At 35.9% G+C, this 25,711-nt stretch overlaps 7 protein-coding genes across 8 annotated transcripts; 3 read left to right on the plus strand and 4 right to left on the minus strand.

Moving 5' to 3' along the window:
- Nucleotides 1–5,011: 5,011 nt before the first annotated feature.
- LOC105969172 (protein transport protein sft2) lies at nucleotides 5,012–7,312 on the minus strand. Its single transcript, XM_012993918.2, has 4 exons — nucleotides 6,943–7,312; nucleotides 5,793–6,060; nucleotides 5,599–5,703; nucleotides 5,012–5,521 (listed from the first exon to the last, which is right to left on the minus strand). The coding sequence occupies exons 1-4, from the start codon at nucleotides 7,152–7,154 to the stop codon at nucleotides 5,411–5,413; spliced, it is 696 nt and encodes a 231-aa protein (XP_012849372.1). The 5' UTR covers nucleotides 7,155–7,312; the 3' UTR covers nucleotides 5,012–5,410.
- A 505-nt stretch (nucleotides 7,313–7,817) lies between these two features.
- On the minus strand, nucleotides 7,818–10,550 carry LOC105968805 (FKBP-like peptidyl-prolyl cis-trans isomerase family protein). The gene is made up of 8 exons (XM_012993477.2): nucleotides 9,891–10,550; nucleotides 9,136–9,321; nucleotides 9,007–9,041; nucleotides 8,610–8,703; nucleotides 8,405–8,465; nucleotides 8,247–8,292; nucleotides 8,094–8,164; nucleotides 7,818–8,009 (listed from the first exon to the last, which is right to left on the minus strand). The coding sequence occupies exons 1-8, from the start codon at nucleotides 9,947–9,949 to the stop codon at nucleotides 7,932–7,934; spliced, it is 630 nt and encodes a 209-aa protein (XP_012848931.1). The 5' UTR covers nucleotides 9,950–10,550; the 3' UTR covers nucleotides 7,818–7,931.
- A 359-nt stretch (nucleotides 10,551–10,909) lies between these two features.
- On the plus strand, nucleotides 10,910–11,780 carry LOC105968807 (transcription factor DIVARICATA). Its single transcript, XM_012993479.2, has 2 exons — nucleotides 10,910–11,241; nucleotides 11,421–11,780. The coding sequence occupies exons 1-2, from the start codon at nucleotides 10,910–10,912 to the stop codon at nucleotides 11,608–11,610; spliced, it is 522 nt and encodes a 173-aa protein (XP_012848933.1). The 3' UTR covers nucleotides 11,611–11,780.
- Nucleotides 11,781–11,871: 91 nt separating this feature from the next.
- Nucleotides 11,872–14,807, minus strand: LOC105968804 (coiled-coil protein). The gene is made up of 6 exons (XM_012993476.2): nucleotides 14,538–14,807; nucleotides 13,984–14,373; nucleotides 13,553–13,695; nucleotides 13,226–13,372; nucleotides 12,380–12,604; nucleotides 11,872–12,273 (listed from the first exon to the last, which is right to left on the minus strand). Exons 1-6 carry the CDS (start codon nucleotides 14,805–14,807, stop codon nucleotides 12,009–12,011), a joined length of 1,440 nt encoding a protein of 479 aa, XP_012848930.2. The 3' UTR covers nucleotides 11,872–12,008.
- Nucleotides 13,354–18,557, plus strand: ABCG26 (ABC-2 type transporter family protein). 2 transcript variants are annotated; one of them, XM_088812041.1, is made up of 11 exons: nucleotides 13,354–14,415; nucleotides 14,508–14,831; nucleotides 15,710–15,847; nucleotides 15,947–16,236; nucleotides 16,334–16,489; nucleotides 16,577–16,760; nucleotides 16,835–17,116; nucleotides 17,205–17,489; nucleotides 17,567–17,851; nucleotides 17,946–18,053; nucleotides 18,152–18,557. In XM_088812041.1, exons 4-11 carry the CDS (start codon nucleotides 16,115–16,117, stop codon nucleotides 18,419–18,421), a joined length of 1,692 nt encoding a protein of 563 aa, XP_088668167.1. In that variant the 5' UTR covers nucleotides 13,354–14,415; nucleotides 14,508–14,831; nucleotides 15,710–15,847; nucleotides 15,947–16,114; the 3' UTR covers nucleotides 18,422–18,557. The 2 variants fall into 2 exon arrangements, with proteins under 2 accessions (XP_088668167.1, XP_012849226.2); XM_012993772.2 differs by lacking the exons at nucleotides 13,354–14,415; nucleotides 14,508–14,831 and having other exon boundaries at nucleotides 15,557–15,847.
- Nucleotides 18,558–19,317: 760 nt separating this feature from the next.
- On the plus strand, nucleotides 19,318–21,697 carry LOC105968721 (transmembrane protein C9orf5 protein). Its single transcript, XM_012993370.2, has 2 exons — nucleotides 19,318–21,345; nucleotides 21,417–21,697. The coding sequence occupies exons 1-2, from the start codon at nucleotides 19,489–19,491 to the stop codon at nucleotides 21,513–21,515; spliced, it is 1,956 nt and encodes a 651-aa protein (XP_012848824.2). The 5' UTR covers nucleotides 19,318–19,488; the 3' UTR covers nucleotides 21,516–21,697.
- A 129-nt stretch (nucleotides 21,698–21,826) lies between these two features.
- Nucleotides 21,827–24,746, minus strand: EMB2769 (Cwf15 / Cwc15 cell cycle control family protein). The gene is made up of 7 exons (XM_012993371.2): nucleotides 24,426–24,746; nucleotides 23,685–23,776; nucleotides 23,515–23,556; nucleotides 23,327–23,405; nucleotides 22,956–23,052; nucleotides 22,442–22,542; nucleotides 21,827–22,283 (listed from the first exon to the last, which is right to left on the minus strand). Exons 1-7 carry the CDS (start codon nucleotides 24,554–24,556, stop codon nucleotides 22,160–22,162), a joined length of 666 nt encoding a protein of 221 aa, XP_012848825.1. The 5' UTR covers nucleotides 24,557–24,746; the 3' UTR covers nucleotides 21,827–22,159.
- Between the last annotated feature and the right edge of the window lie 965 nt (nucleotides 24,747–25,711).

Here is a 25,711-nt window from a genome sequence, read left to right on the forward strand (position 1 = left end):
TCATGGCATTTATGGTGCAGTTTGCAATTTTTAAATTTTTTTTTTCTAATGAATGTTACTTATGAAGCAACTACCTAATGAATGTCTTTACTTTGAAGTATTAATTAATAATTAATTAGGTAAAATATTATGTTTCATTTACTAATAATAAACTTAAGGAGCTTAATTAAAGTGGGTTCTGCAATAGATGACTCAGCCACATGTTGGGTTGTAATTTATTTTATTTTTAATTTATTTATTTATTTATTGGAATTAAAATATGGATACTCTTTTTCACCATTTCTGGAAATTGTTTTTTTACTTTTTCCAGGTCAGTCAAATTCGAAGGCTTTTTACACGTTTTATTTTCTGCCACTTTCTGCCTCTGGATGCTGAAAGAGATGGTCAAATTGAAGGGTTAATTGGATATTACCCCTCAGAAATGCAAAATGGGTAAATACCCAAATTGTTTATGTCAAAATTAAAAAAATTAAAAAAATATTAAAAAAATAGTTACACCATTGTTTTTTTTGGAAAAGAAGATGGTATTTTTCTTAGGGTAAAATTAATATTACCCTTCTAAGATGCAATGGACAAAAAAAACTTTATATGAAAATTATTATTATAACTTTTAAGAGTAAATTACAAAAACCTCCTCGAACTAAGGCTAAATTATGATAAAACACCCCTATCTATCCGTACTTACCAAAATCCCCCAACGTTTGTTTCCTTCTTACACCGACCCCCCACGGAATCCTTTTTAACTCACGGAACATTTCCCAAAAATGCCGACTCTACCGCCAAGAACAATATTTTAAATGCAGATGATCTTAGTATACCTTCACCAACAACTTCATTATCTGCACATTGCAATGTCGTTACACTTTAGCATGGCTATCTTCAATCTGTTCTACGTTTATAGGGGTAAAATCGGTATTTTGGAAATATTCTCTGTAATAAAAAAAAAATCCATGGAAAAGAGTGTCGGTTTAAAACGGAAACAAATGTTGGGGGAATTTTGATGATTACGGATAGGTGGGGTGTTTGTAATTTAGCCTAAATTTAGGGAGTTTTTGTGAAATACCCTAATTTTAAAGAATGATAATGGAAAGATGGCTACAAGAATTGAAGATTTTTTTCATATTCCTCCTAAATAATAAGAATTAAGAAATAATAATGGCAGCATATTCTTTTATTTGCTTTGGGAGTAAAGAATTTTCACAGAGCTTCTCAAACGAAATTACTATCCATCATTAAATTGGAATAATCTGACAAAAATAAAAAATAAAAAATAATAATAACAGACAATTAGTAGAGTAATTAATCTGAATCATAGGGATCTGGAGGAATTATTCTTAGAAGAACAAGGAGTGTTTAAGGTAATACTAAATAAATTAATGAAAGTGTAGATGAGATCTAATTTTATTTTATTAATATACTACTTAATTAAGTAGGGGAGTAAGTGAGGGGAGTGAAGTGCACATGATTAGTGAAGAATTAAGATAATTTAATCCCTTTTTAATTAATCTGCAAATCTGGTCACGCTGTCGGGCTGCCTTGCTGTTAGGGAATTAAATAAAGAATTATTAATTAATTAATTGCATTAGTTAATACAAATAAATTAACTGGCCTAAGAAGAAAAAACAAAACCACTATCTATTTAATTAATCAAAGATAGATCGGCCCTCGTGCCAACCCAATTAGCATAAATTCATATCACGGGTTTTAATTTAATTTAATGCAAAACAAGACTTTTGTCATCGTGCAATGTTAACTTTATATCCTAAGTTTTATTTATATTTGATAAGATAGAGTATGATTAGTTAAATATTTGATAATTAATTAATTAATTTTTAACGACGAACCCACAATTAATACACGAATGAGCTCATTTTCTGAGTTTTTTTTGGTAAAATTCATTTTGCAGCCTTATACTATATAAAATGTATCATTTACCCATGATTTATAGAAAATATACCAATAGTGCAAAATGAATATTTTTAAACTTTTTTTCAATGCAATTGGACTTCTCATAGTCCAATTATTATAAGATTGTACAATCTTATTATAAGTAATCAAATCCTAACAATCAAATAAGATACTTAAGTATATAATTATATTCATATGTGGTAATGATTTTGGCTACTTTTTTTTTTTATATGTAATTTCATAAAATATGTTTTTTTTCTTTTATTTGTTAAATTATTACAAGGGAGGGGAAAAAAAAAAAAAAAAAAAAGTGGGCCCCTAACACATGACTTCATTGAAGGACAAAAAGATGAAATATGTCCATCTTCTTCTTCTTCTCAAAATTTCACTTTTCAATACAAAACAACACAAACTTATGTACAATTTGGCCCCTTTTGTTGATGCTTACTTGACACTATATTCATATCCAACTTTTGCTATACACACTAAAAATCTAGATTGAAAATAAAAATAATAATTAAATAAAATAATAATAATCAAAATTAAAAAAATTAAAAAAAATGGAAAGGGAAATATGCAAGAGCCTTACACCAGAAAAAATAAAAGGGACAACTACTACTTTAAAAGAAGAGACAAAAGAAACCAGCTATATATTTATATATATGCACATAGACATTTATATATATATATGTATATATCATATCATATATGATTAATTGAAAATGGTCCCTTATTCACCTTAACTTTTTGCATCGTTTCCCATATTTTGCATGGAAAAAAAAATGATATAACTTTATCTAACCCCATATGCAGCTCCTGTGTAAAAGCTATATTTGCTACCGAAAAGAAAAATGCTACACTTGTTACATAGTGGTGGGAGCGTTCACTCGACCAGTAAACCGACCGAACCGAAAGTTCGATACGTGCCCAAAACAAAAACCGAGCCTCAAATTTATCTCTTCATTAATTAATGAGTAATTATTGAGATCAATTACAACAAAAAGATTTACCATAATCAAGATTCATGATCAGATCTCTCATCACATGAGTGAACATGCATGTTAAATTAATGGTAGCAATTTCTTTGCCACATGCCATGAGGATTTACTCTCTCTCTCTCTCTCTCTCTCTCTCTCTCTCACACACACACACACACACACACACAAAAAAAAAAAAAAATTATAATAATTTACAAGAATTAAATTACTGGGGTTTATATTTATTTAGCTCAACAATGGCAGATAGTGGGTTGTCTTAAAAGACGAAAAAAATGGAAGAGAAATAGTTTGTTAGAACGTGCCATGTTATGATTCTCCATTTTAAGCCATGAATTTTTAATGAAGAGATGCATATATGTCACATGAGAGGGCTGATGGATTTACTCTTTTATTTTATTATATTTTATTAATATTCTATAAAATAAAATAAATTAAAAAAGTTGATTGAATTATTGGGGGTGTGAGATGCAATGGGAAAACTTATTTTTAACAAAGATGAAAGCATCTTTTTCTTTGTCCGGAAACTGGAACACTATATTATTATTTATTAATGAAAAAAGAAACCTTTACATCTTCACATAGTGTGTGTGTGTGTGTGTGTGTGTGTGTGTGTGTGTGTGTGTGTGTGTTTCATGCATTTTCTCATGTCAAATTAAAACCCTCGTGTGATTATATTAGCTGATTCTTGATCATGGCCTACCACCAATTATTATTTATTTTATTTTATTTTTCTGGCTTTATTTGGCACACAAGATGATTGCTTTAATTTCTTGGTACTTGAACTATTTTCTTCTTTCTAATACTTTCAATTAGTCAAAATTACTTAGGTAATAAGAAATAATATCAACGAGAATGCTCTTCCCTCCATCATGATTTAATTCGACGAATCTGCTATTTTCTCTATTAATATATACATTTACATAAAGAAAAGAAAAAAAAAGTATTAACTATTATGTATACTTATGAAATAATGGAGAGAAAAAAAGGACCTTTTAATAGTCTAATAAACTATTTTTATTCTTTATAAGATCTTAAATAAAAATGTAGAGTAAATATAATTGTTGAAAAAATAATTACTTCCTCTAAACATCTTATAATTACTAAACACTTCGAAAGAATATATAAGCTTTTTTTTAACAACTTATAAGCTTAGTCAAACACCCTCCGTATCATACATTTTGACCGACCAATTATCTAATTAAATTGAATACTAATTTGGCTTTATCTAATTGTACACATTAGTTGATTACTAGATCAATTCTATATAGTATATATAGTGTTTGAATCTTAATCATTAATGATCTCTTTTAATCTTCGGCATATCTAATGATTAATGTAATAAGAACAAGGTTTAGTCCAAAGATTAAAGGTCAAAATCATTGTCCCCTCTTGAGCATGGATGTCAACGTCTTTCCTTAATTCCAGGATTATGCATCACTAATCCCTCTTTTAGCCGATTAATTAAAGAGATCGTAGACTGGAAGTGGGAGAATAATAATATACAATAAGATATTGTCATTCATGTCATTATATGAACATGATCGAGTCAAATTTAGCTTGCTAATAATTATTTAATTTGTGTATTATGACCAGCATACCTAAAAAAGTTGGAAGGAACAGAAAAGCCAAATTAAAATCAGTGTACAGCACAAAAGGCACAGGGTACTAGTCATATGGCCTGCTTCTAAAAAACCTTTAGTTGATCAAACGTGGGTTTATACTATGCTACATCGGGTGAAATACTCTGAGTAAATCTTTACCGTTCATATACACACAAACACACACATCCACATTGGTGTGTAGATCAATAGTAAAAAGAATCACGAATTGTAATCTTAACCGGGTGTAACATAGAATTAACGTTAAAACAGGAGAATGAATTGGTCCGAGATGGTGAGAACAAGTTTGAGTTAGGAGCATTGTCTAGTATCTACTCCCCCATGTTGAATAAACCTAGTATTTTTCTAATTAATGTGACCCCCTATGTCTCCTTAGTGACCAAGACCAGACAACTTTTTATGTGCTATGTAATAAAAAACTTTTAAATGCGTTCGAACGAACTGCATATTGTATAAACTTTAAACCCACCACAATTATTCAAGAACTAATCGAAAGCTAAAAGTTTGATATTCATAGTAAAATGAATTCATTTAAAGGCGTTCACAGAAAATAAAATCGTAAATCCAAGTCATGATGTTTGATACAGTTCCTATGGGAAGTGATCAACATCTGTAATCAAAGTCCATTTTTAATTTGACAAAACTTACTGCTTATGATTTTCTCGAATAAAGAATATATTAGGGAAACAAATCACATCCCTAATTCAAATGATATGCAAGGTGAAATCATGGTTAAGGACTCGAATATAATGTCACTAAATCACTATGGGGAAAATTTCTGAGCATAATGGAAGCTATTGAAATATAAAATACCACCATATGGCTTTAACAAGTATATTCTTCCGTTCAAAAAAACAAAGAACTACAAATGTATTCCTTACCGTGTCACCTGCCAAAGCACTTCAAAACGGAAGATGTCAACGATGACGAAATGAACTTCAGCCCAGCTGATCCACCCGGAAAGTAAGAGATTGCATAGTATGCTAGAGCCATAACCTATACATGAATAAAATATAATTAGTGTATGGAATCTAATTGCCAGCTCAGAAATTGCTTAATCAAAGTTTTAATACCTGAAGCACAGAAAAGAGCACAGATAAAACATAGCTATGAAGGACCATAGAGACATAAATGGTGCCAATCATGCTGCCAAGGAACCCTAATGTAAACGGGAGCCTCTGTAGAAAAAAACATAAGAATATGTATTAGAGAAGATGCAGCGAAAGAGAGTAGATTTTATTTTATTTTATTAGAAGTAATTTGGTACCTCCTTTGATGACATGTGGGTAAACTGATTCTTTGGACCTTTAAGGGCAAAAAACGAACCGATGATGAAGGCACACCCGGCAGTAAAGCAGAGGGCGAATTTCTGAGGCACCAACACGATCACCGGAAGGAATAGAGTGAATGCTATAAATATAAAGAAAACTCCACTTGCTAATAGCAAGCCAAAATACATGAGTGCTTTTCCAGAAGGGATGCTACTCGTGGCAGACTGAAAGTTTCCGGGTATATCTCTCACTCCTTTCGAAACCCTGGACCAAGAAATTGCACGTTTGAGAAAATTTTGAAAATAATGTAGAGGATATGAAAGTAGAATCGGAATAATCTTTTAATGTATGTTTTCTGTAAGAAAGAGAAATTTAAAATCATCAGTGGCAGGGATAAGCTTTTAACTCACTTGCAGTGATTGTATCACTAGAATTTCAATCTTTAAAATCCTAGAATAATATGCTATCCTGGATGAATTTTTCTAAGGCACAAAGATATCCTTCGAAGTCCCGTCGTCTAACTAGAACAGAACTATAATTACATACCACGTGTTCATACATATCATCTGGAGTTCTTGCATGCATGTTTTCCAATCATATAATTAGTATGCAACTTAGAGATTAATACTGAATCCCCGTTTCTTCATTATCTACCAGATTTTCATTAGTCAATTAAATATTAGAAACAATTTCAGTAACTATTTCAGTAACTGCATTCCACAAATTTTGATTAGGACAAAGAATATCGACCTGCCAATAGTGTTAACACTACATCTGATATAGTTAGTTCTGAATTCTGTAACAAAATGTTGAAATTTCTACAGGAAGCTTTAAACTATAACAACACTTGAAACAACAATTTCTCAAGCTGGAGGGCTGATTGGAATGTTGAATCTTATTGATAATGTATCATGAAACTGACAGCAAAGGTACCTAGGGTTTAATCTCTCGTGTTTCAACATGAAACTCAAAACTTTCTCCATCCAGTATTCATCAAGGTAATTTACACAAAAAACAATCGACTAATCATCAAAATGATTCATATGTTTCGGAGAAATAATTCAGATTGCGAGCAATAAATGATGAGAGAGAGAGAGAGAGAGAGAGAGAGAGAGAGAGCACGCTAAGGAAGGATCTAGATCTTACACATTGAAGGTGCCGGAAACGGTGTCGTTGGCGGACCTGACAGCGGATTCGATATCAAAAACACCGACGAGGGAGCCGCTGCTACTCTCTTCGGAAGATCTAGCGGCGGCGTATGAATTCCAATCTGCAAGCAGAGAAGAGGACGAAGACAACTTGGGCTGCTGGGGAGAAGTTTCATCACTACCAACGCCCCCTGAAAACCAATTCTGCATTTTTCGAGGAATCGATTTTGGTATTTGTTTGCTATGGAGGATTGATTGAAAGCTTGCTTGTTAATGGAGGAACCCCTTCACCAAATCAAAACCACTGGCAATCGTACTTGTTAAGAAACGGTAATTGCGTATTTTGCTTGCCCCACTATTCAAGTCTTGCTTATTGGAATTAACACGTTTTGAATTTATTTCAATTCAAAATTAATTCCAATTCAATTTTTTTAAACGAATAATTTAGAAATTGGAAATTGGGATTAAATATTTTTTTTTCCAATTTCGGAAAGTTTTGAATCAAATTGGGTGTGGAATTTGGAAATTTTCAGTTTTTCAGTGATCTATAAATTTTCGAAAATTAAAATTGGATAAAAAATTAGAATCTACATTAAACATTTTGAACCCCTTTCTAGATACTTAATGAAATAATTTGAACTATTACAAATTGAGAAGATAATATCATTAAAACAAGATCAAATTACGTAAAAATCCCTCATATTAGGTAATTACCACCACTCATTAACATGTATTGTCTTACATGTCCACCCTTACGATTTCAAATTTACCTATTTAAATAGAGGTTTTTTCGTAAATAATACATAGTTGGGAAGGTGGTTGTAATTTGACCTTACCTTAGAGGATGGCCGTAATTTGCCCTAAAAACAAAGATGATAATCAAAGCAATAAATATAAGCAACTATTGTAGTTAACCAGAGAACATATGATCCACCAATTTCAATTTACATGACAGGTTTTCAAAACCTAAAAGAGATTGATTACTCCTCATACAACTTTCAGGAGCTGGACTTCAAACACTAAAGGCTCCTTCGAATGAGACAAAAGGCTACGCCGAGGACCAAACTGCACCAAAATCATCGTCACCGTTAGAAAGGAAACATAATATTAAAAATTTGTACCAACCGAAAGAAGAAAAAAAGAATCGACCTCTTCAGGAATTGGTTGTAGGGTTTCAGTAACGTATCCTACAGAAGGAGGTATTAAAGCTCTTCGCTTTCCTAAAGTACGTCAACGCGATAGTCAGTATATATTCTTCGTTACAAGAAATCCAAATTTAGTACATATTGAATTTGAACCAACCTCCACTCTTCATGCCAATCAAAACCTCCTTTAGGCCTCTTATTATCTGTCGTATCCAAATATTGAAACTCAGATTTAAACAAATCGACAATAACTCAATATGGTACGGTTTATAGTATTTTTGCATTAGTACTCGTATAGCCAGATCATATGCTAACCTGCTCGTCATCCAGACGAAGTATAACCGGGCTACTCTCTCCACTGAACTGATCGACAGTGCTACAGGGAAAACAAATTTCATCAGAGTTCAAAAATCATTCATTACAGAACAAGAAAATTAAAATAACACGTAACAAGTTTTAGAAATAAATGAAGAATATACAGCCTAGTTCACATATAATCACTCCCAACATGTAATTATACCTGTGAACAAAATACCCATTCGACCTCCGGCATACGTAATTAAATTCTACAGTGTCCCCTTCACGAGCTTCCGTGCCTTGTCCTTCAACAATGTCTTAAGACAGATATCCATAAACTAGTTAAACATCATAGAATTAATTAAGCTAAAACACGTATCTGAATTATATTGCTCGGTAATTGTGTTTGACCAACATGGTGATCTTGTTAACAAAAGATAAATAATTTGCATAACTGGAATTTCAAAATTCATTTGACGCAGAGATGCAAAGATAACTCGAATCTTACGAAATGTTTTCGTAAGATCCACAATCACATTTTATGTCTTGCTACGGAAGCACAGTGATATATACAGGCTTTATAAATTAAAAAAAAAAAAAAAAAACGGGGAATAATTTACCTTGTATTCTAACTCCACTAGCAAGCTTCAGTGTCCTAAATGCTTCAAAACCAGAGCAGCCATCATGCATAAGAACATACTCTATTACAGAAATAAAAAAAACAAAAAACAAATCGAAACAGAATTTACCTGAGGACATCTGGTTCTTTCATCTCCTGCAGAGGTGCAGCAAGTACAGCACAAGCATTTCCAAAAATTACATTAAATCCCACAAGCTGCAAAATCACTCTTCTTAATACCTTATCTGCTGCAATCGATGAATATCCATTCTCCGAGTTTCTTTGTGCAGAAACCTTGATGAGTTTATTAGTTTTCCTACTCGAAATATCACTGAGATTCAGCAATTTATACTCGGTGTGCACATAACAATTTTTTTTTTATCGAGTATTTAAATGTTTAGCAATAGCATAAGATGCTAAGAACTAAAATTTTTGCATCCAAAGCTTCGATAGAGACGCTCAACAGTTATCCTAGTTATCGAATGCTATAACTCTTGATCATGAAATTTTAAACAATTTGCCACAAAGTTTACTGACTGGCTGTGTTTCGGATTTCCCCAGAACATACATATCATCAATTTCACATGACTGTCACGATCACGAACACCCAACATTGGAATCTTATTTTCGATTGTAAAAACACCTAAATATTGCTCACAGATTCAACACAACAGCAAAAATTAACAAACTAAAATTCATCTCTGAGAATTACATAAATCAATATCAAAACGAACAAGGATTACCCAGTATATGTACAGTCAAACATACGCAATCGGCGAATCTGCTACAAACAACATATTCACATTACAAATTCGAAGGAAAAAAACGAGAATTCTGGAAGAAATGAAAAAAACAAAGTATGAGCAAAAAGCAGTAGTTCATCACCTCGTAGAAGCGGAGAGGAGTGGGAAGTGGGGACGGATTTGAAATGCACAAGTTTCCATAGCTTCAGATTAGCTCAAGCTCAACTGATAAAAATGAAAATAAATTGGGAATTGTCGAATGTCAACCGAGTAACAGATCCAATACCGTAAACAGTCGGGTCGAATTTATATCCGGGTGCAAAATGTGGTTCCGGATTTTTGGTGACTGAAAAATGGATACGAAATTTTTAAAAATAAATAAATAAATAAAATAATACAATTACCTTGTTATATTTGTGTTACCGGAAAAAAATAGAAAACTATTTATATACATGTAACATGTCCAAACAAACTAGGGGTTGAAAGTCCGACGGAACGGATCGGAATAGATTTTTCGAAAAAAAAAAAATTTAACTTTTTCGAAAGTAGAAAAATCTAATTCCAGAAGTTTCGGAATTTCGAAATTCATTTCAATTGTGGTGGATTTGTTTATTTTGTAGTTTATTAATAACAACTCCATTTATTTATTTTTATTTAGTTTATTTTTTTAATTAATTATTTAGTTTATTGCTCCTACCTTCAAGGAGAAAATTTAGTAAAAAGGAATTTTCAATCCACAAAAAAATAAAAAATAAAATAAAATAATAATTATCGACCTTTATAAAGTGTGATCAAACCAAACAAAGAAATCTTGATGCTGAGAAGAGTATTCCGACGGGTTAGATATACGAGTTTGGTTGTCTCCGAACAACAGAAACAAAAAAAAAGTGAAAGGGGAATCAACCCGAGCAAATCTAACCCGTAAATACTCACTTTTTTTGTTCAGAGAAATTGTGCCCTAATTTGCCATGAAATAATTTGTTCACATGATCCGCGTGAATTCAAATGCCAATCTTCGGCCTTGATCCTGAATTTATGAGTTTTGTTAACCTAGAAAAGGAAATAAAATAAGAATTAAACCCTGCTACGCAATCATCAATGTGAAAGAGAAGACGACGAAGAAGAAGAAGAAGAATCGGAATCGGTAAACGCGCGATCGTGATGGTTGATTTCGAGGTGGAGAATTCGAGGTGGACGTGGGAAGAAGACAAGCAATTCGAGAACAGTTTGGTGGAATTCCCCGAAAATTTCCCCAATCGGTGGGCGAAAATCGCGGCCAGGCTTGGGACCAAGTCTGCGGCGGAAGTCGAGCGACACTACGCCGTTTTGCTGGACGACGTGACGGCGATCGAGGCAGGGCTGATTCCGTCGCCGGAATATGCTGATACGAGTTTATCCCGATCGACGGAACCCCAAAAATGCCCTAAACCGGAGAAGAAGCAAATCGGCCCACAGAGAAAAGCCGGCAGACCGTGGACCGAAGAGGAACATAGGTAAACCGTAAACTTATTGAAGTGCATAATCATTATTTTCCGTTTTTTTTTTTCTTCTTTTTTTTTTTTTGATTTTTCTAATCATCCATTGTTACAAAGTAAGGATTTTTACAGGGAGCTTTTTGTGTAAAATCATTGAGAATGACATATTTGTATTTTCCTATGTGTGTATTTTACAGGTTGTTTCTTCTTGGTTTGGAGAAGTATGGGAAAGGAGATTGGAAAAGCATCTCAAGATACGTTGTGCTAACAAGAAACGCGACGCAAGTTGCGAGTCATGCCCAAAAGCACTACGAGCGTCAAGAGAAGGAAGAGCAGAATAAGAAACGACGAAGCATTTTTGATACGTCGAATGTTTCTGCTGTCTGATTCTTCTGCAAACAATTCGACACGAACTTTAGGACTAGGAAAGTAAATGTCTTTTTCCCCCCCTCTCTCTCTCTCTTGCTCTCGTATCTGGTATTTGATGCTAATTATTTTGGACTAGTTTTAATGAAGTTAACTTAAGCTCTAGCAATGGGATTTCAGTAGTTGTTGAAGCTCTGTTGTTTTTTCACCAACACTAACTGCAATCTCTGCACTAAACCAGATTTTCGAGCTACTATTGTTTCTTGACTCAACTAATCCAACTGACATAAAAGAATTGCCTTTAAACTTATAAATGTTACATTTTTATCGACACCCAGAGTTAAAAAAGAAAGTAAGAATGCAGAGAAACGGTGAGGCGCTATCATCAGCGCAAAAGCTCTTAACAGGTAGTACATCCTCTAATTGAACTGCGGATTGAGGGATTCTTCGTTAATGCGCTGCTCAAGGAGGTCATTTTCTTTTCTAATGGCTTCAAGATCTGCTTGCAGCTTGCTCATGTTCAAGCTTCTAGCACTAACATTTGAGAGCTTGGTTTCATAATCAGCTGCATCTCTTCGACTTCTGTCAGAGGCGAGAATTGTTTCCGCAATCTGTTCAAAGCTCTCATGGATGTCTTTTAGAAGCCTGTAAGCTTGTCGAGCAACAGGATCTTTCTTGGCTTCCCTGCAAGTGTTCTTTAGTGTGAATACGACAATTAAGAAAGGACTTCTCCGAATAATCCCGTATATATGTGGGGCCACGGGAGAGTTGCAAAAAGAAGATTTATTACCTGAAAATTGTCTCATCGACTATTGCATAAGTTCGATTAAGGCGTTCTCGGATGGTATTGCTCTCCAACTGGAGCTCCCTTGTATCTTTCAGGATCCCCTGTATGTCATTATCCTGTTTCCTGCTATTTTTCGTGATTTCATTGATCCGCTCAATGTAGGATTTTCTCGGTGCCACCTTGAGCTGTTTCTCGAGATCTGATGAGAGCTTAGTGTGTTCCTCCTCCCTGTATGGGATACAAGATAGACATGCTACTTTGAGGAATTCTAAGAAAAACATATGTCCCACAAAAAAACACCCAACATCTCTGAGATAAAGGCTGAATTATGGTTGCTCAAAGAGACAAAAAACGAACGAAATAGAAGAGGAATGATCATAAGCAGAGATTTTAAAATACTGTTAGCACAGAATATTCAAATTATTTTAATGATATGCCTAAGCTAGCAAGTAGGTTCTCCAAAGTGAGCACAAACAGTAAGATTCCGTAATTGTATTCTGATGGTGTTCTCTAATCATACGTAGACCGAAGTCAATGAACAAAGTATAGTGTATCCGGAACAGAGTTGTTAAAAATAATGGCTGTATGTTGTGAATGATGAATTATACGACATAGGTATCTTTTACTACTTTATAAAGTGGTACCATTGGAGCGTAGCACAGAAAACATAAACGCATAAGGTCATCAACTACACTAGTTTGAGCAGCTTATGAATATCCAATTTCTCCTTGGTAAACTGTAAGAGTCAAAAGGAAATCTAAAATGTAGAATAGGATATTTGTTTAATTATTCAAGCTAGTTATTTCTTGTATAGTTGCAGAAGAAATGCATAACTAACAATCGAATTACCTTCTTTTGATCTCAGCTAGAATAGATTCTACTTCCGACTCAATTTCTTTAGTTCCAGTAAGCTTCCCACTAGCCTCAGGATAGAGTGCAGAGAGAGTTTGCTCAAGATTTATTTTCTTCTCTTGCAGAGGTTTTTCGATCACATCCCTGCATTAGATGTTCAAGGTCACGCTCTTTCCGGAAAATATTTACGATGCTGCTTCGATTAGACTTGTACTACTCAAAGATCAATTGACAACAATGATAAAAGGTTAACGTAGGAAGAAATGATGGAAAATCCTTCACCGAGTCTATTGGTTTATGTGGAAGCATAACCAAAATCCTTACCATTCAGACTCCAGTTCCTTCAGCTTATGTCTTTTGGCCTCCACTTGATCATTGAGTTGTTCAATGTAAAACTCAACAGGACGTTGGCCATCAGATACCATTTCAACAGCTGCTTTTAACAATCCCAGTTCCTCATCAAGATGCTGCAATTTAGAATATTTTGTCGTCATAAACATCATATGCGCTCTTTACAAGAACGACTCACTCAGTTATTTCTTAACTAAAATGTCAATAAAAGTTCAAAAAGTTGCTGATTTATCGTACTTTGTGATTTTTTTTTCAGCATTGGCTTCAATGTCAACACACATTTGGGTGAAAAAGAACCACATAACTGAAAACTACTATTTCCAGGAGAAAACTGTATCGAGTCTTTGACTTAATCATGAAAAAGAACCACATAGCTCCAACTACTGAATCTAGCAGAAATTTACCTGAGAATTGTCTTGATCTCTGAAAGCCTTATTTCTTGAGCTTTCAATCCTTCCTAATGAATATGAACTTTGAGCCCCCTCACTACTTTCAGCCCTGATCTCAACATTGTCTAAAACTGAACCAAGTTCATCGGCCTTTTGAGCTAAATCATCTCGAGACTTCATATGAATTGATTCAAGTGCCCGATTCTTCAATTCCAGATCATTTAATTCATTCAAAATCTCTTCATTCTGTACAATTTCTCCCACATCACAGGGCTTCTCCTTGGCAGTGCATCTTATGTTACCGCCATCTCTTAAAGCAACTGCCGTAGCTCCGGAAGATTCAGGTAGCTTTCCGACCAAAAACCTCACCAGATTATACAAGTCCTCACTGGATGGATAGAGAAACTAACTAACCAACATAAATCACTTCATCAGAGAGAATTCCACGTAAGTCGAGAAACAGTAAAAGAAATTGTATAAATGCCTAAATTACAATGTTTTCTAATCAGTACTCAACGTGAAATTTTTGAACTGTATAGGAAAAGAGAAAGGCATGGAATTAGCGGAACCTTATGGAAGCTGAGTTCCGGATCGAACCCTAGGTTATTGAACGCGTCGGCGAGTTCCGTGCAGATTTTGACTCGGTCAGGCATGGAATCCTCCGGTAAGGATGCCGGAAACGACGACGCATTGTGGGGACCGTCGATCAAGCGGAGCGCGTGGGTGCAGACGGAGAAGAGAGTGTCCGGAGTGAATTTACCGATGGAAGTGAATCCGGCCGGAATCGGGACTCCCGAGTTCGCCAGCGAGTCCAGCAGGATCTCCTCTGAAGCTTCCATGGCTGGCTTCAAGTGCTCTCTCAGGTTTGGGTTTCTGTGCTTTTACCTTTTGGACGACGTCGTATGCCATTGACGCTTTATACGATTTTCAGCAATCACAGCGCTTTTATAATGTACGCACGTTTTTTTAATTTCTTCAAGGTTCCCTTTTGAGCCTACAAATACATATACACACACATAGGCTAGTTGGTAAAAAAAATTATCAGTACCATGTTTTTTTAACTATTTTTAAATAATTTAAAATAAAAATGTATAAAAACTCGGTTGAACCGGTCCAACCGTGACCTGGTCGGTTGTTCGGTTCCGGTTTTGAAAACATTGGATAAAAGTATAAAACAGAAATATCTGTTTTTTCCTAATTCAATTTCATTAAAATTACAGTTATTGTGTGTAAATAAAACATATAACCATACCCTAAAAATGCCAAATAAAGGACTTGTTCTTTTCTGATTAATTTCCTTCCAATGTCAAGAATCAAAGCTCTTGCAAATTGCATTTAATCTTCATTCATTTTTATTTTTTTATTATAAATGTATCTTTCTTTTCCCCTATAATTACTACAACAAAACAATAAGTAATTAAAAAAATGTGCATACAAAAAGAAAATAAAGGGAATGGATGCAAGTCAAAATGCATTGCCAAAGGTGTGTGGCAACTAAAAAGCAAGTCATCTAAACTCTCTTCTTGTGCATATAAAGCTTGCTGCCTAACAATAACCAAATAAAAATTAATTAAATATATATATATACACACATACATGCCTATACACACACTATATATAACATACATGCACATACCTTAACATGCTTATATCGAAGATTCCAAGTAAAAATAAAATAAAAATGGAATGCGCAAGACAAAACGAAATCGAAGATTCATCTCTATCGACTCCATCCATGCAGATCACAGCTAGCAATGGCTTCGGACACAACATCGAGTTCGTGTCGCAGCCCTATCTCCGAAACACCTGTTCCGAAATCGACATCGAGGAAGATATTCCCTCCAATAGACAAGATCGCCCTCTCCCGATTTTTCTCAAGGCCAGTCCTAATATATTCACACTGCTGATCTTAATCACTTTTTACTTCTTTTTTTTTTTTCTAATTAAAGATTAATGTTTGTGTGTTTAATTAGTGCAGTTTGCTGATGTGGAGTTTAAGGTAAAAGTAGGAAACGGTTCGTCTGCCAACCCTGTTAAAGCTGTTGTGTCGAAAGTAGCCTCGCAGTTGAACATCGAACAAGATAACTACAAGCAGATACTCAAGGGTATAACCGGAAGTATTGGCCCCGGTGAAATTCTTGCACTTATGGGTCCATCTGGCAGTGGGAAAACTACCCTGTTGAAGATTATAGGCGGCCGGTTGAACGAAAACGTTAAAGGGTCCGTTACTTATAACGATATTTCGTACAGTCCGGTTCTCAAACGAAGGTAATTTTATAATTTATAAAACATCAATGCATGCACACTAATCAAGATCTATATATTAAGCATTTATTTAATTATTTTATAATTTTACGTATTACAGGATTGGTTTTGTTACGCAAGACGATGTGCTTTTCCCACAGCTGACGGTGGAAGAAACCCTCGTATTCGCTGCTTCTTTGAGACTTCCTAGCAGAATGAGCGTACGGCAAAAGTACGAGCGGGTGGAGATGATTGTTAAGGAGTTAGGCCTTGAGAGGTTCGATTTCGAATTATATATAACACGAGAAATTAATTAAATTAAATAAGAGTATTAGTGTGTTTTTTTTCCGATGGTCTTTGTTAGATGTCGCCATACGAGAATAGGGGGCGGGTTCATCAAAGGTATATCTGGTGGAGAAAGGAAAAGAACAAGTATAGGCCATGAAATTCTGGTTGATCCTTCTTTGCTTTTGCTCGACGAACCAACTTCAGGCCTCGATTCCACTTCGGCGAATAGATTGCTACAAATACTTCAAGATCTTGGCAAGGTACACACACACACACACACACACATACTATATATATGGCCTCGTTTGAATTTTTTATTTTTTTGTTTTTGTAGGCAGGAAGGACAATTATTACAACAATCCATCAACCTTCGAGCAGAATGTTTCACAAATTCGACAGAGTTCTGTTAATAGCAGAGGGCTATCCGGTTTACTATGGAAAAGCCCGAGATTCGATGGAATATTTTTCGTGTTTAAGGTTCATTCCACAGATACCTATGAACCCTGCTGAATTCTTGCTCGATTTAGCAACCGGACAAGTGAATGACATCAGCGTACCGGATGAACTCTTTGCTTCTCAAGAAAGCACCGCCGAACTCGAAAAAAATGTTATAAGAGTGAGCATTAATTATTGCAACAATCTTGAATTTTCTCTAATTATTACTATATACGATGAGTTTGTGTGTAAATCGATATATATAACAGTATCTGCAACATAAGTACAAAGTGGAACTCGAGCCGAAAGAGAAGGAAGAGAATCACCAGGCGCGGAAGGTTCCGGAAAGGCTCCAGCTAGACATCCAAGCCAAGTTAGATTGGACGCTCACTTGGTTCGAACAGTTCAGAATATTGTTCAAACGAACGTTTAAAGAACGATGGAGAGACTACTTCGATCAGCTTCGATTAATCCAGTCGTTCGGTGTGGCCGTTCTGTTAGGCCTTCTCTGGTGGAAATCAAGCACCGCAACCGAAGCCCAGCTCCGAGATCAGGTCCAAAAAATTAAATTAATTAAAATTAAATCAAAAAAACATCTTTATAATTTAATTTATTGCATGCATGCATGCAGATTGGGCTGTTGTTCTACATATGTATATTCTGGACATCTTCGTCGATATTCGGAGCGGTGTACGTGTTTCCGTTCGAGAAGATGTATTTGGTGAAGGAACGAAAAGCGGATATGTATAGGCTGAGTGTATACTACGTGTGCAGCACGTTGAGTGACATGGTGGCGCATTTGCTTTACCCCACGTGCTTCATGTGCATATTGTATTTCATGGCCGGTTTCAAGCGAACTGTCGAGTGCTTCTTCTTGACTTTATCCACGATACTCCTCATCGCTGTCACCAGCCAAGTATATATATATATATATATACAAATATATTTATATATAAAATATATATACACATACTTTGTAATCTTTAAATTTTTAAAATGTTTGTGATTAGGGAGCAGGGGAATTGTTTGGGGCAGCTGTGATGAGTATCAGAAGGGCGGGAATGATTGCTTCGTTGATATTAATGTTGTTTCTTCTGACAGGTGGATATTATGTTCAGGTATTTTTTTTTTTAATGTTTGTCTGAATTCTTGAAAATATATATGAAGGAAATAAATTAATTACTGATTTTTTTTTTGTTTGTTTTTGGGGGTACAGCATATTCCGAAATTTATGCAGTGGCTAAAGTACGTGTCGTTTATGTACTACGGGTTTAGATTGCTGGTGAAGGTGCAGTATTCGGGGGATCAGATGTACGAGTGTGAGAGCAAGGGTGGCTGCCGGAGTTTGCAGAGCTCGCCGTCGTTCGACACCGTGAACTTGAACGGAGGGATGAAGGAGGTTTGGATCTTGTTGGCTATGGCGTTGGCTTATCGTATCGCTGCGTATATTTGTCTACGCAGGAAGATTAATGTCTACCATCTTTGAAGTTTTTTTCTAGGATTTTATTTAATTTATAAGAGAAACAGAAGAATGTGTTTATTAGAATCAAAACTATTGAACTAACTCCATGATTTTATTGGTTTTGCAAATTCAAATTAAAATGAAAAATATTATTTCAAAATCGAAAATTCTGAAGAAAACCCTCAAAAGTATCATAGGCTCTAAACATATTTATAATGTGAGTTTCATTTAATTTAAAAATACCATAGCTACTGAAGAACTAATGAATCGGGATATGTAGCTCCACATTTTTATGATGCTACAGTAGCAAGAAGCGTATTCAGATTCTCTGATTTTGGTTGCAATGACAAAGAGCTGATGATTCTGGTGGCGGCAACATCCTACCACTTCAACGCACAGTTGTTAGACTATATTACCTGATACGTCAATTTCTCCATACATATAGCTAAAATGGTAGTAATGTAGAACAGTGACATGGGGCAGAAAGCTAACACTGACACGAAAGAGCAATTATTGAAGGACATTTTAGACATTTGGAATGTATATAGAGCTAATTGTAACGAAACTAAAAAACGAACGAGTATACTTCATAGAATGTGCTAAATAATTTCCACATGGCCCCAATATGTGCCGACAAGTTCTATTACTAAGTGGTGGGGCCCACGTTACATCATTGACTGAAGGGGCAATCTGGTCATTCTGACAACTCCAAATAACCAATCATTGCCCCCAGTTTTTATGCAGATAGAGAGAGAGAGAGTCAGTCAATAATATATAAAAAAATATTAAAAAAAGAAAAAAAACACATCATCATCTGACACAGAAGCAGAATAAAACCACAACCCTCATTCGTCCACAACCAACCAACCAACCATCCGATCTTTCTTTCCTTTATGGATCCTATCTGTACATTTATTTAACCACTTCAAATTTCTCTAAATTCTGAAACCCTCTGTCACCCCTCTCTCTCTCTCACACAGTCACACCCTCACAAAGAGAGAGAGAGAGAGATAGAGAGAGAGAGAGAGAGAGAGAGAGAGAGAGAGAGAGAGAGAGAGAGAGAGAGAGAGAGAGAGTTAGAGTTGAAAAAAATGGAGATGGTGCCGTACGATTCCGACCCCAAATCAGAAGCAAACAGCTTCTATCATCCGTGGCCAGACATGTTCCTATCCGGCTCCGTCAGAAAACCCGAGACCAACACCGCCCCCGCTCCCGCGACTGAGCCCCACGCGCCGCCGCCGCCGCCTCCGATCGCCGGCAGCAAGGATTCCCTCTCGAACGATCCTCAGGTGCGCCTCGCCCTCTACATAGCGATGGCCCACGCGGGCCTCGCCTTCACAATCGTCGTCCTCTACGGAGTCTACAGGCTTCTAGAAGATTTCCTCCGCCCCATTTTGTGGGCAGTCATCTGTTCAATCCCTCTTAGAGGGATTCAACAGACCCTCGTCGGATTCTGGTCGGAGCCCCTGAAATTAGGCCTCACGGAGACCACTCTGGCGATCCCCGTCGCCATTTTCCGAGTCTTCGTCGGAACCCTCGTCGAGATCAAAGATTTAGTTCTCAGAATCGCCCTCAAGAGGGAAAAAACCGCACCTTTAAGAAGGAAAAAGAGTGGTTTCTACAAGTTGTTGAAATGGCTCGTGTCGTTCTGGCTGTTCGTCATGGCTTACGAGCAAATCGGGGCGATGGGGTCCGCCTCGATTCTCGCGTTGGGGTTTATGTTCACCTCTAGTGGAGTGGAATCCACTATGAGCAGAGTCAGTACATTCAGAAGCAACAGCTTTCGTCGCCTCCCGATGAGTTCTTTTTTCACTAGAGGGATTTTGAACAGATTGAAAACTTTCGTTGCCGTCGGTTTGATTGTTGCAATGATTGTGGGGTCGTTGTCCGGATTGATTTTCTTCTCGTATAAAATCGGGGTCGAAGGAAAAGACGCGGTCTTTGCACTCAAATCCCACGTCGAAAAGAGTAATTACGCCGAGAAAATCGGTGTCAAGCAATGGATGGACGAAAACGACGTACCTGGAATGGTGGACACGTACTCCACAAAGCTGTACGAAACTGTTTCCAACCAAATCGACAGCCTGGCAATGCAGTACAACATGTCCGAATTCGTAAATGGAATCAAGCATTTCGTGATAGTCCCGTCGGACAATAACTCCTCTTCGAAATCAACGGCTCTGATGAGCCCTTCGCCCTATGCAGAGAAAATCTTGAGCATTAAAAACAGAGTCAGTGAACGCGAGTGGGGGCAGATATACACGGAAATAGATGCGATATTTAGAGAAGTGGCGATTAGTCGAGAGGATTTAGTGGATAAGGCGAAAGGGTACGCCTCTCAAGGTATGAATGTGATGCAGAGTGTTCTGGTCAGCAGTACATCGGTTTTGGGCGGCAGTGCTAAGCTCGTTTTCTTGATCGCTAGCTCGATTCTCTCCGGCGCAGCGGGGCTATTCAACTTCGTTTCTCAGTCGATGGTTTTCTTTTGGGTTTTGTATTTCTTTATCACGTCGGAATCTGGTGGAGTAACGGAGCAGGTTATGTGCATGCTCCCTATTTCCCAATCCGCTAGAACTCGGTGCGTTGAGGTACTGGACAATGCAATTTCTGGGGTTCTATTGGCTGCCGTTGAGATCACTTTCTTTCAAGGCTGTATGACGTGGCTGCTTTTTAGATTATTCTCGATACATTTCTTGTACATGTCGACTGGGCTTGCCTTTGTTAGTTCGTCTATGCCTCTTTTTCCGTCGTGGATCTCGACTATTCCTGCGGCTCTGCAGCTTGTACTCGAGGGTAGATACGTAATTGCGGTTGGACTTATGGTTATTCATCTTGCGCTTATGGAGTACGGTACTATGGAAATTAAAGAGGATGTTCCTGGTTACAATGCTTATCTTACAGGTCTTAGTATTCTTGGTGGAATGACATTATTCTCCTCCGCTTTCGAGGTAATTACTTTTTCTTATACGAGAGAAGCGTTTAGGTAGCTTCGAGAATTAATTTGATATTTGTCTTGCAGGGGGCGATAATGGGGCCGCTGATAACTACTGTTGTGATTGCTCTCAAGAATTTATACGTCGAATTCGTTTTGGAAGGACCGAAGGAGAAAAGTGAGTAAGAGAAGAAAAAAATGATGTTTTGGTGACAAGTGTGTGAGAGAACACATTCATTCTTGAGCTGTGTTTTTCAGGTGTTTTTATTGCTTCTGTAATCACATGAGGTTTGCCTTGTTCACCAACATGGTGTGTAAACTGTAATGTAATACGAATTCGTTGATTCAAAGTCGTGGTTTATAGGTAACTGTATATTAGTACTTGTGAATAGTAATTGTTTCATCCCACTGTTATGTTACTTATGTACATAGAGAATTGAAATCAGGAACGCAATAATGGTATACGATGACTTCGATCCTGTTTACGACCGGGGAAGTAGAAAACAGAACAATAACATTATACCACAAATACCAAATTCGAAACACAAATAGAGTATTTTCAGCATAAACAACAACGGGCATACGAAACCGAGATCCATCCTCTTTAATGTCAAATTTAAACACAAATAAGGATTTGATTTGCCAGAAAACATTCCACCTAAGAAGACAGAATGTAAGAAGAGGTCATCAATCCAAAAACCCATACTTATATATGAATATATATTACATTCAGAAATATTTTGACAGAAACCGACGAATAGAGACCAGAATACTTGTTCTTCACTAGTGAACTCCAGTACTTGACATCCACTCTGTCAAAGGGGCACCTCTTATTTCATGTACTTGTGGAGAAATTTGCGATGGAAATCACTTCTGATGGTGTCATTGATGAAGCGCTTGGCCAGTTTCGTCTCCCCACGAGCCTGGTTCTTGAAAACCACATCATCATCCCACCTTAATAAATTCAATTTAGAGGATAGAATTTAATTTAGACGGTAAAAATATTATAAAAAATATAAACAAAACAAGAAAGACCAGCCAACCCCGAACCCCCAAAAGGGGAGGTGCAGGTGGGGTGGGGTGGGGTGGGGTGGGAAAATAAATTATAATACCTTCTCTTCACACTAAAGGAAGTTGGATTATTTATCAGAGGATTTCCACGCAACAGTTGCTCTTCTTTAGCTTGCAGTTCCTCCTCTTGCCTTTGGCGTTCCTACCACAAGTACAAGACACCTCGTTAAGTTTTCATGTCGACCACACTTTTCAGATGCGGTGCACCAGAATACAGTCAATTCAAAGACAAAAAATAAAAAATAAACCTATATAATGAAAAAATAGGCACGCAAGTCCCAACTGCCCCAACCAACTCGCAGACATGAGATGCTAGAGGACTAAGATGATTATTATAAATATCACTTAAAAAAAAGAGTCATTTGCATTCCGTGCGCCAAGGAGAGTTTTTTTTTTTTAACGCAAAAACCGGTACTTATGAAAATATCTCAAGTACAGGAGCACGCAAGCAATTCATACTGATGATCTATATGGCAATACAATATTAAAATGCATGTAACAGAACCAGTAACTACATAATTTCAACTTATATAAATTAAGTGATACACAACTTACTTCTCTTTCTTTCTGCTCTGCTTTTTCTTTCCTTAAGCGTTCAAGCTCAGCCAAAAGTGCTTCTTCATCATCCCCATCATCATCATCTTCGTCATCACTACAAAGAAAATTGATATTAGTTGATTCAGCAAATGACCACAAGTTTGCTGCCGATGAGTAAAAAGGACAATGTATTAACGGGCAAACATAAATTACATGATTTTGTGTTCAAATTTGACATCAGTATATGATTAGTTTAAGATAGCAATCACCCCCTTACCACCCTAACCCCCGACCCCTCCCTCACTGCACAATGTAATGGACCGGTATATAATACACACGGGAAATACCAATTACATTGGTAAATAAGAAGAAAATAGGAAATGACAAACCTATCATCACTTTCAGCATCAACATCATCTGCATCCACACTTCGAGGAACAATTCGGTCTTCAAGTTCTCTCCTGGACCCTGCATATATAGTTGCAACATTATTTAATATAAATGATAATTACAATTTACAACTAGTCCTCGATTCCTATACGTACAATTTCGAACAAACATATCAGGTATCATTTACCTTCTAAAAGAAGCTGACCTCCCTTCCGCCGTTCTCTATCCTCTGCAAAATATAATGAAGTCTCATATCAACAGTTGAAATCATTTAAGCAGAGAGGGAAAACAGATACTAAAAAATTAGTTTAATGCTAATATGCGCTGTATGCTTTTTGGATCTCGAATAGGACTAACCCTTTGATGAGAAATGCCTCCTCTCTCGATCCTCCAATTCATCCCGGAGATTTCTACGTTGCAGCTCATCTTGGGTGTCTTGTCCTTCCCTTCTGCGGAATCAGAAAAATACACAAAACATAGGAGTATTCAAACTACATCGTTCTTCAAATCATGGCATACGTAGAGAAGAAGAAATTGAATATATTTTCCAGAAACAAAGCAAAGATAAACAGTTAATCTTTAGCAACTACATGGCTGAGGCCAAAATTAATTTATCTTAATCAGATATAGACACGCATACGTATGATATTAGTACGCGCAGGGAAAATATATCCAGATATACATCGACAAATTTTATCATTGACGGTTGAAATCATACCACACGTGATGATCCTTAAAATTCAGACACAATCATGTAAGTTCTTGGCTTTTTTTTTTTGCAGTAAGAATGCAACAGCAGATGAAACCAAAAAATAGATACAACTTAGCACTTGTTTACAAGTCCTTTCAATCATTTTCTTCCGAAGAAGCTAAAGCTTTCAAAACAAAAGGGCAAACGTGGCGGACAATTTTCCGAACAACAGTGAAGCCTTTTCATTGGTATCTGAATCATCCATTCTTATATTCAATTGAAAAAATTCTCAATAAACATACCCAAACAAAACAGCACTAAATATACTTCAAAACAAAAAAATAGCAAACAATTAACCTAGATTCGAGTGGAAGACAATAATGCAAAAAAAAGACGAAAACACGAACCTAGGTTTTAAGGTAGTATGAGCAGCGATATCCCGCGACGAATACTTTTGAGATGGGCCGAAGATTCTCGCTCCGCCTTGTTCGTTCCCACCTTTCGCCGGTGCCCACGTCGGTCTAGCTGCCGTCGTCATCCCGAATCGCTGGCGCGCTCAAAATTCAAGCAAAATGATCAGTAAAACAAGATTCGAAGATTCGACAGCCCTTATAACTCAGTGGTGGAAGAAATCGAAATTCTACGATATTGAAAAAACTAGGGCTTCTATCTCGTTCTTCGATTTGAGAATGAAAAATATCAGGGACGAAATTCTCTCTTATTATCCTGCTAAAAAAGCTAAACGACGTCGTTTATGTTGGAGTGGGACCCATTTGTAATTGGGCTATGACGTCAGCACCTACATGGGCCCAAGCCCAAATTTAATCATTCAATTGTGCTTATCCAATGGTCTATTCAATTTTGGCAGCCCAATCGTGGTCTAAATTTAATTTTTTGATTTGTTTTCAAGCTTACAAGCTCTTCCAAAACATTTCGTATTATTTTAAATAATATCTTAAGAATTCAAAAAATAAGTTATTTGATAGAAAATAAGATTATTTATTTTTTAAATATATATACCTCACATTTTATTTAAGATCCTATTATGAATAAAAAAATAGTTTATAAGTTCATTATTCAAACACTTTAAAAATTAATTATAAAAATGAAACGTAACAACTTATATCAACTCTTAACACAGTTTATCAGACGTAAGATATTATCAGTTGTTTAAAAATAAGCTTAACTACTTGATTAAAATAAGTTGTTTGAGAATAAGATTAGCATCTATAATTCATCAATTTTACTGACGAAAACATTAGAATTTGAGATTGAGTGAATTTTTAGTAAAATTATTAAACTTCAGTATTTAAACAAAATATGATGGTAAATTTATATTTATAAAAAAAATGATCGATAGCTTATGAAAACTGACAATAAACTCCTAGTATCGAAGGCAAACTTCTATTAATTAATTAACAAAAGAAAAACATGAGAATAAACGTTTGAAGATGGCGATAAATATCGAAGATCGACCGTTTCTTGTTATAAAATGGTCGAAATTGGCTTCAAACTTCTAAAATCGGTTATAAATTAACGGTAAAAATTTACTGTCGATCTTCAAGATTTACAGCCGATTTTCAAAAGTAATAAACGATTTTAGCTAACTATCCCTTAAAAAAATAAGATATTTATCAATTCATTGCAATAAAATAAAGTTTTATTTTGAAATTATCCATATGAAAAATAATCA

Source organism: Erythranthe guttata, chromosome 13, assembly GCF_056151865.1.
Source record: "Erythranthe guttata isolate IM_541 chromosome 13, IM_541, whole genome shotgun sequence".
NCBI classification, from domain to species: Eukaryota; Viridiplantae; Streptophyta; class Magnoliopsida; order Lamiales; family Phrymaceae; genus Erythranthe; species Erythranthe guttata.

Bases quoted from the DNA above. Each gene is read 5' to 3' on its own strand.
- LOC105969172 (XM_012993918.2), bottom strand. From the start codon at position 7,154: ATGCAGAATTGGTTTTCAGGGGGCGTTGGTAGTGATGAAACTTCTCCC. The intron at 5,704-5,792 runs GTACCAAATTAC...TTTTTTCTACAG, and splicing joins CCCACATGTCATCAAAGGAG to AGGCTCCCGTTTACATTAGG. The intron at 5,522-5,598 runs GTATTAAAACTT...ATTCATGTATAG, and splicing joins TGCTCTTTTCTGTGCTTCAG to GTTATGGCTCTAGCATACTA.
- LOC105968805 (XM_012993477.2), bottom strand. From the start codon at position 9,949: ATGGAAACTTGTGCATTTCAAATCCGTCCCCACTTCCCACTCCTCTCC. The intron at 9,042-9,135 runs GTAAATTCTGTT...TGAAGCATTTAG, and splicing joins AAAGAACCAGATGTCCTCAG to GACACTGAAGCTTGCTAGTG. The intron at 8,293-8,404 runs GTTAGCATATGA...TGGATACGACAG, and splicing joins TTCGTCTGGATGACGAGCAG to ATAATAAGAGGCCTAAAGGA.
- LOC105968807 (XM_012993479.2), top strand. From the start codon at position 10,910: ATGGTTGATTTCGAGGTGGAGAATTCGAGGTGGACGTGGGAAGAAGAC. The intron at 11,242-11,420 runs GTAAACCGTAAA...TGTATTTTACAG, and splicing joins TGGACCGAAGAGGAACATAG to GTTGTTTCTTCTTGGTTTGG.
- LOC105968804 (XM_012993476.2), bottom strand. From the start codon at position 14,807: ATGGAAGCTTCAGAGGAGATCCTGCTGGACTCGCTGGCGAACTCGGGA. The intron at 12,605-13,225 runs GTAATTCGATTG...TATCCCATACAG, and splicing joins CTAGCTGAGATCAAAAGAAG to GGAGGAGGAACACACTAAGC. The intron at 12,274-12,379 runs GTAATAAATCTT...GAACACTTGCAG, and splicing joins GTCGATGAGACAATTTTCAG to GGAAGCCAAGAAAGATCCTG.
- ABCG26 (XM_012993772.2), top strand. From the start codon at position 15,611: ATGCTTATATCGAAGATTCCAAGTAAAAATAAAATAAAAATGGAATGC. The intron at 17,490-17,566 runs GTCCAAAAAATT...GCATGCATGCAG, and splicing joins AAGCCCAGCTCCGAGATCAG to ATTGGGCTGTTGTTCTACAT. The intron at 18,054-18,151 runs GTATTTTTTTTT...TTGGGGGTACAG, and splicing joins CAGGTGGATATTATGTTCAG to CATATTCCGAAATTTATGCA.
- LOC105968721 (XM_012993370.2), top strand. From the start codon at position 19,489: ATGGAGATGGTGCCGTACGATTCCGACCCCAAATCAGAAGCAAACAGC. The intron at 21,346-21,416 runs GTAATTACTTTT...TTTGTCTTGCAG, and splicing joins TATTCTCCTCCGCTTTCGAG to GGGGCGATAATGGGGCCGCT.
- EMB2769 (XM_012993371.2), bottom strand. From the start codon at position 24,556: ATGACGACGGCAGCTAGACCGACGTGGGCACCGGCGAAAGGTGGGAAC. The intron at 23,557-23,684 runs GTTAGTCCTATT...TATATTTTGCAG, and splicing joins GAGGCATTTCTCATCAAAGG to AGGATAGAGAACGGCGGAAG. The intron at 23,406-23,514 runs GTAAATGATACC...CTATATATGCAG, and splicing joins AGGTCAGCTTCTTTTAGAAG to GGTCCAGGAGAGAACTTGAA.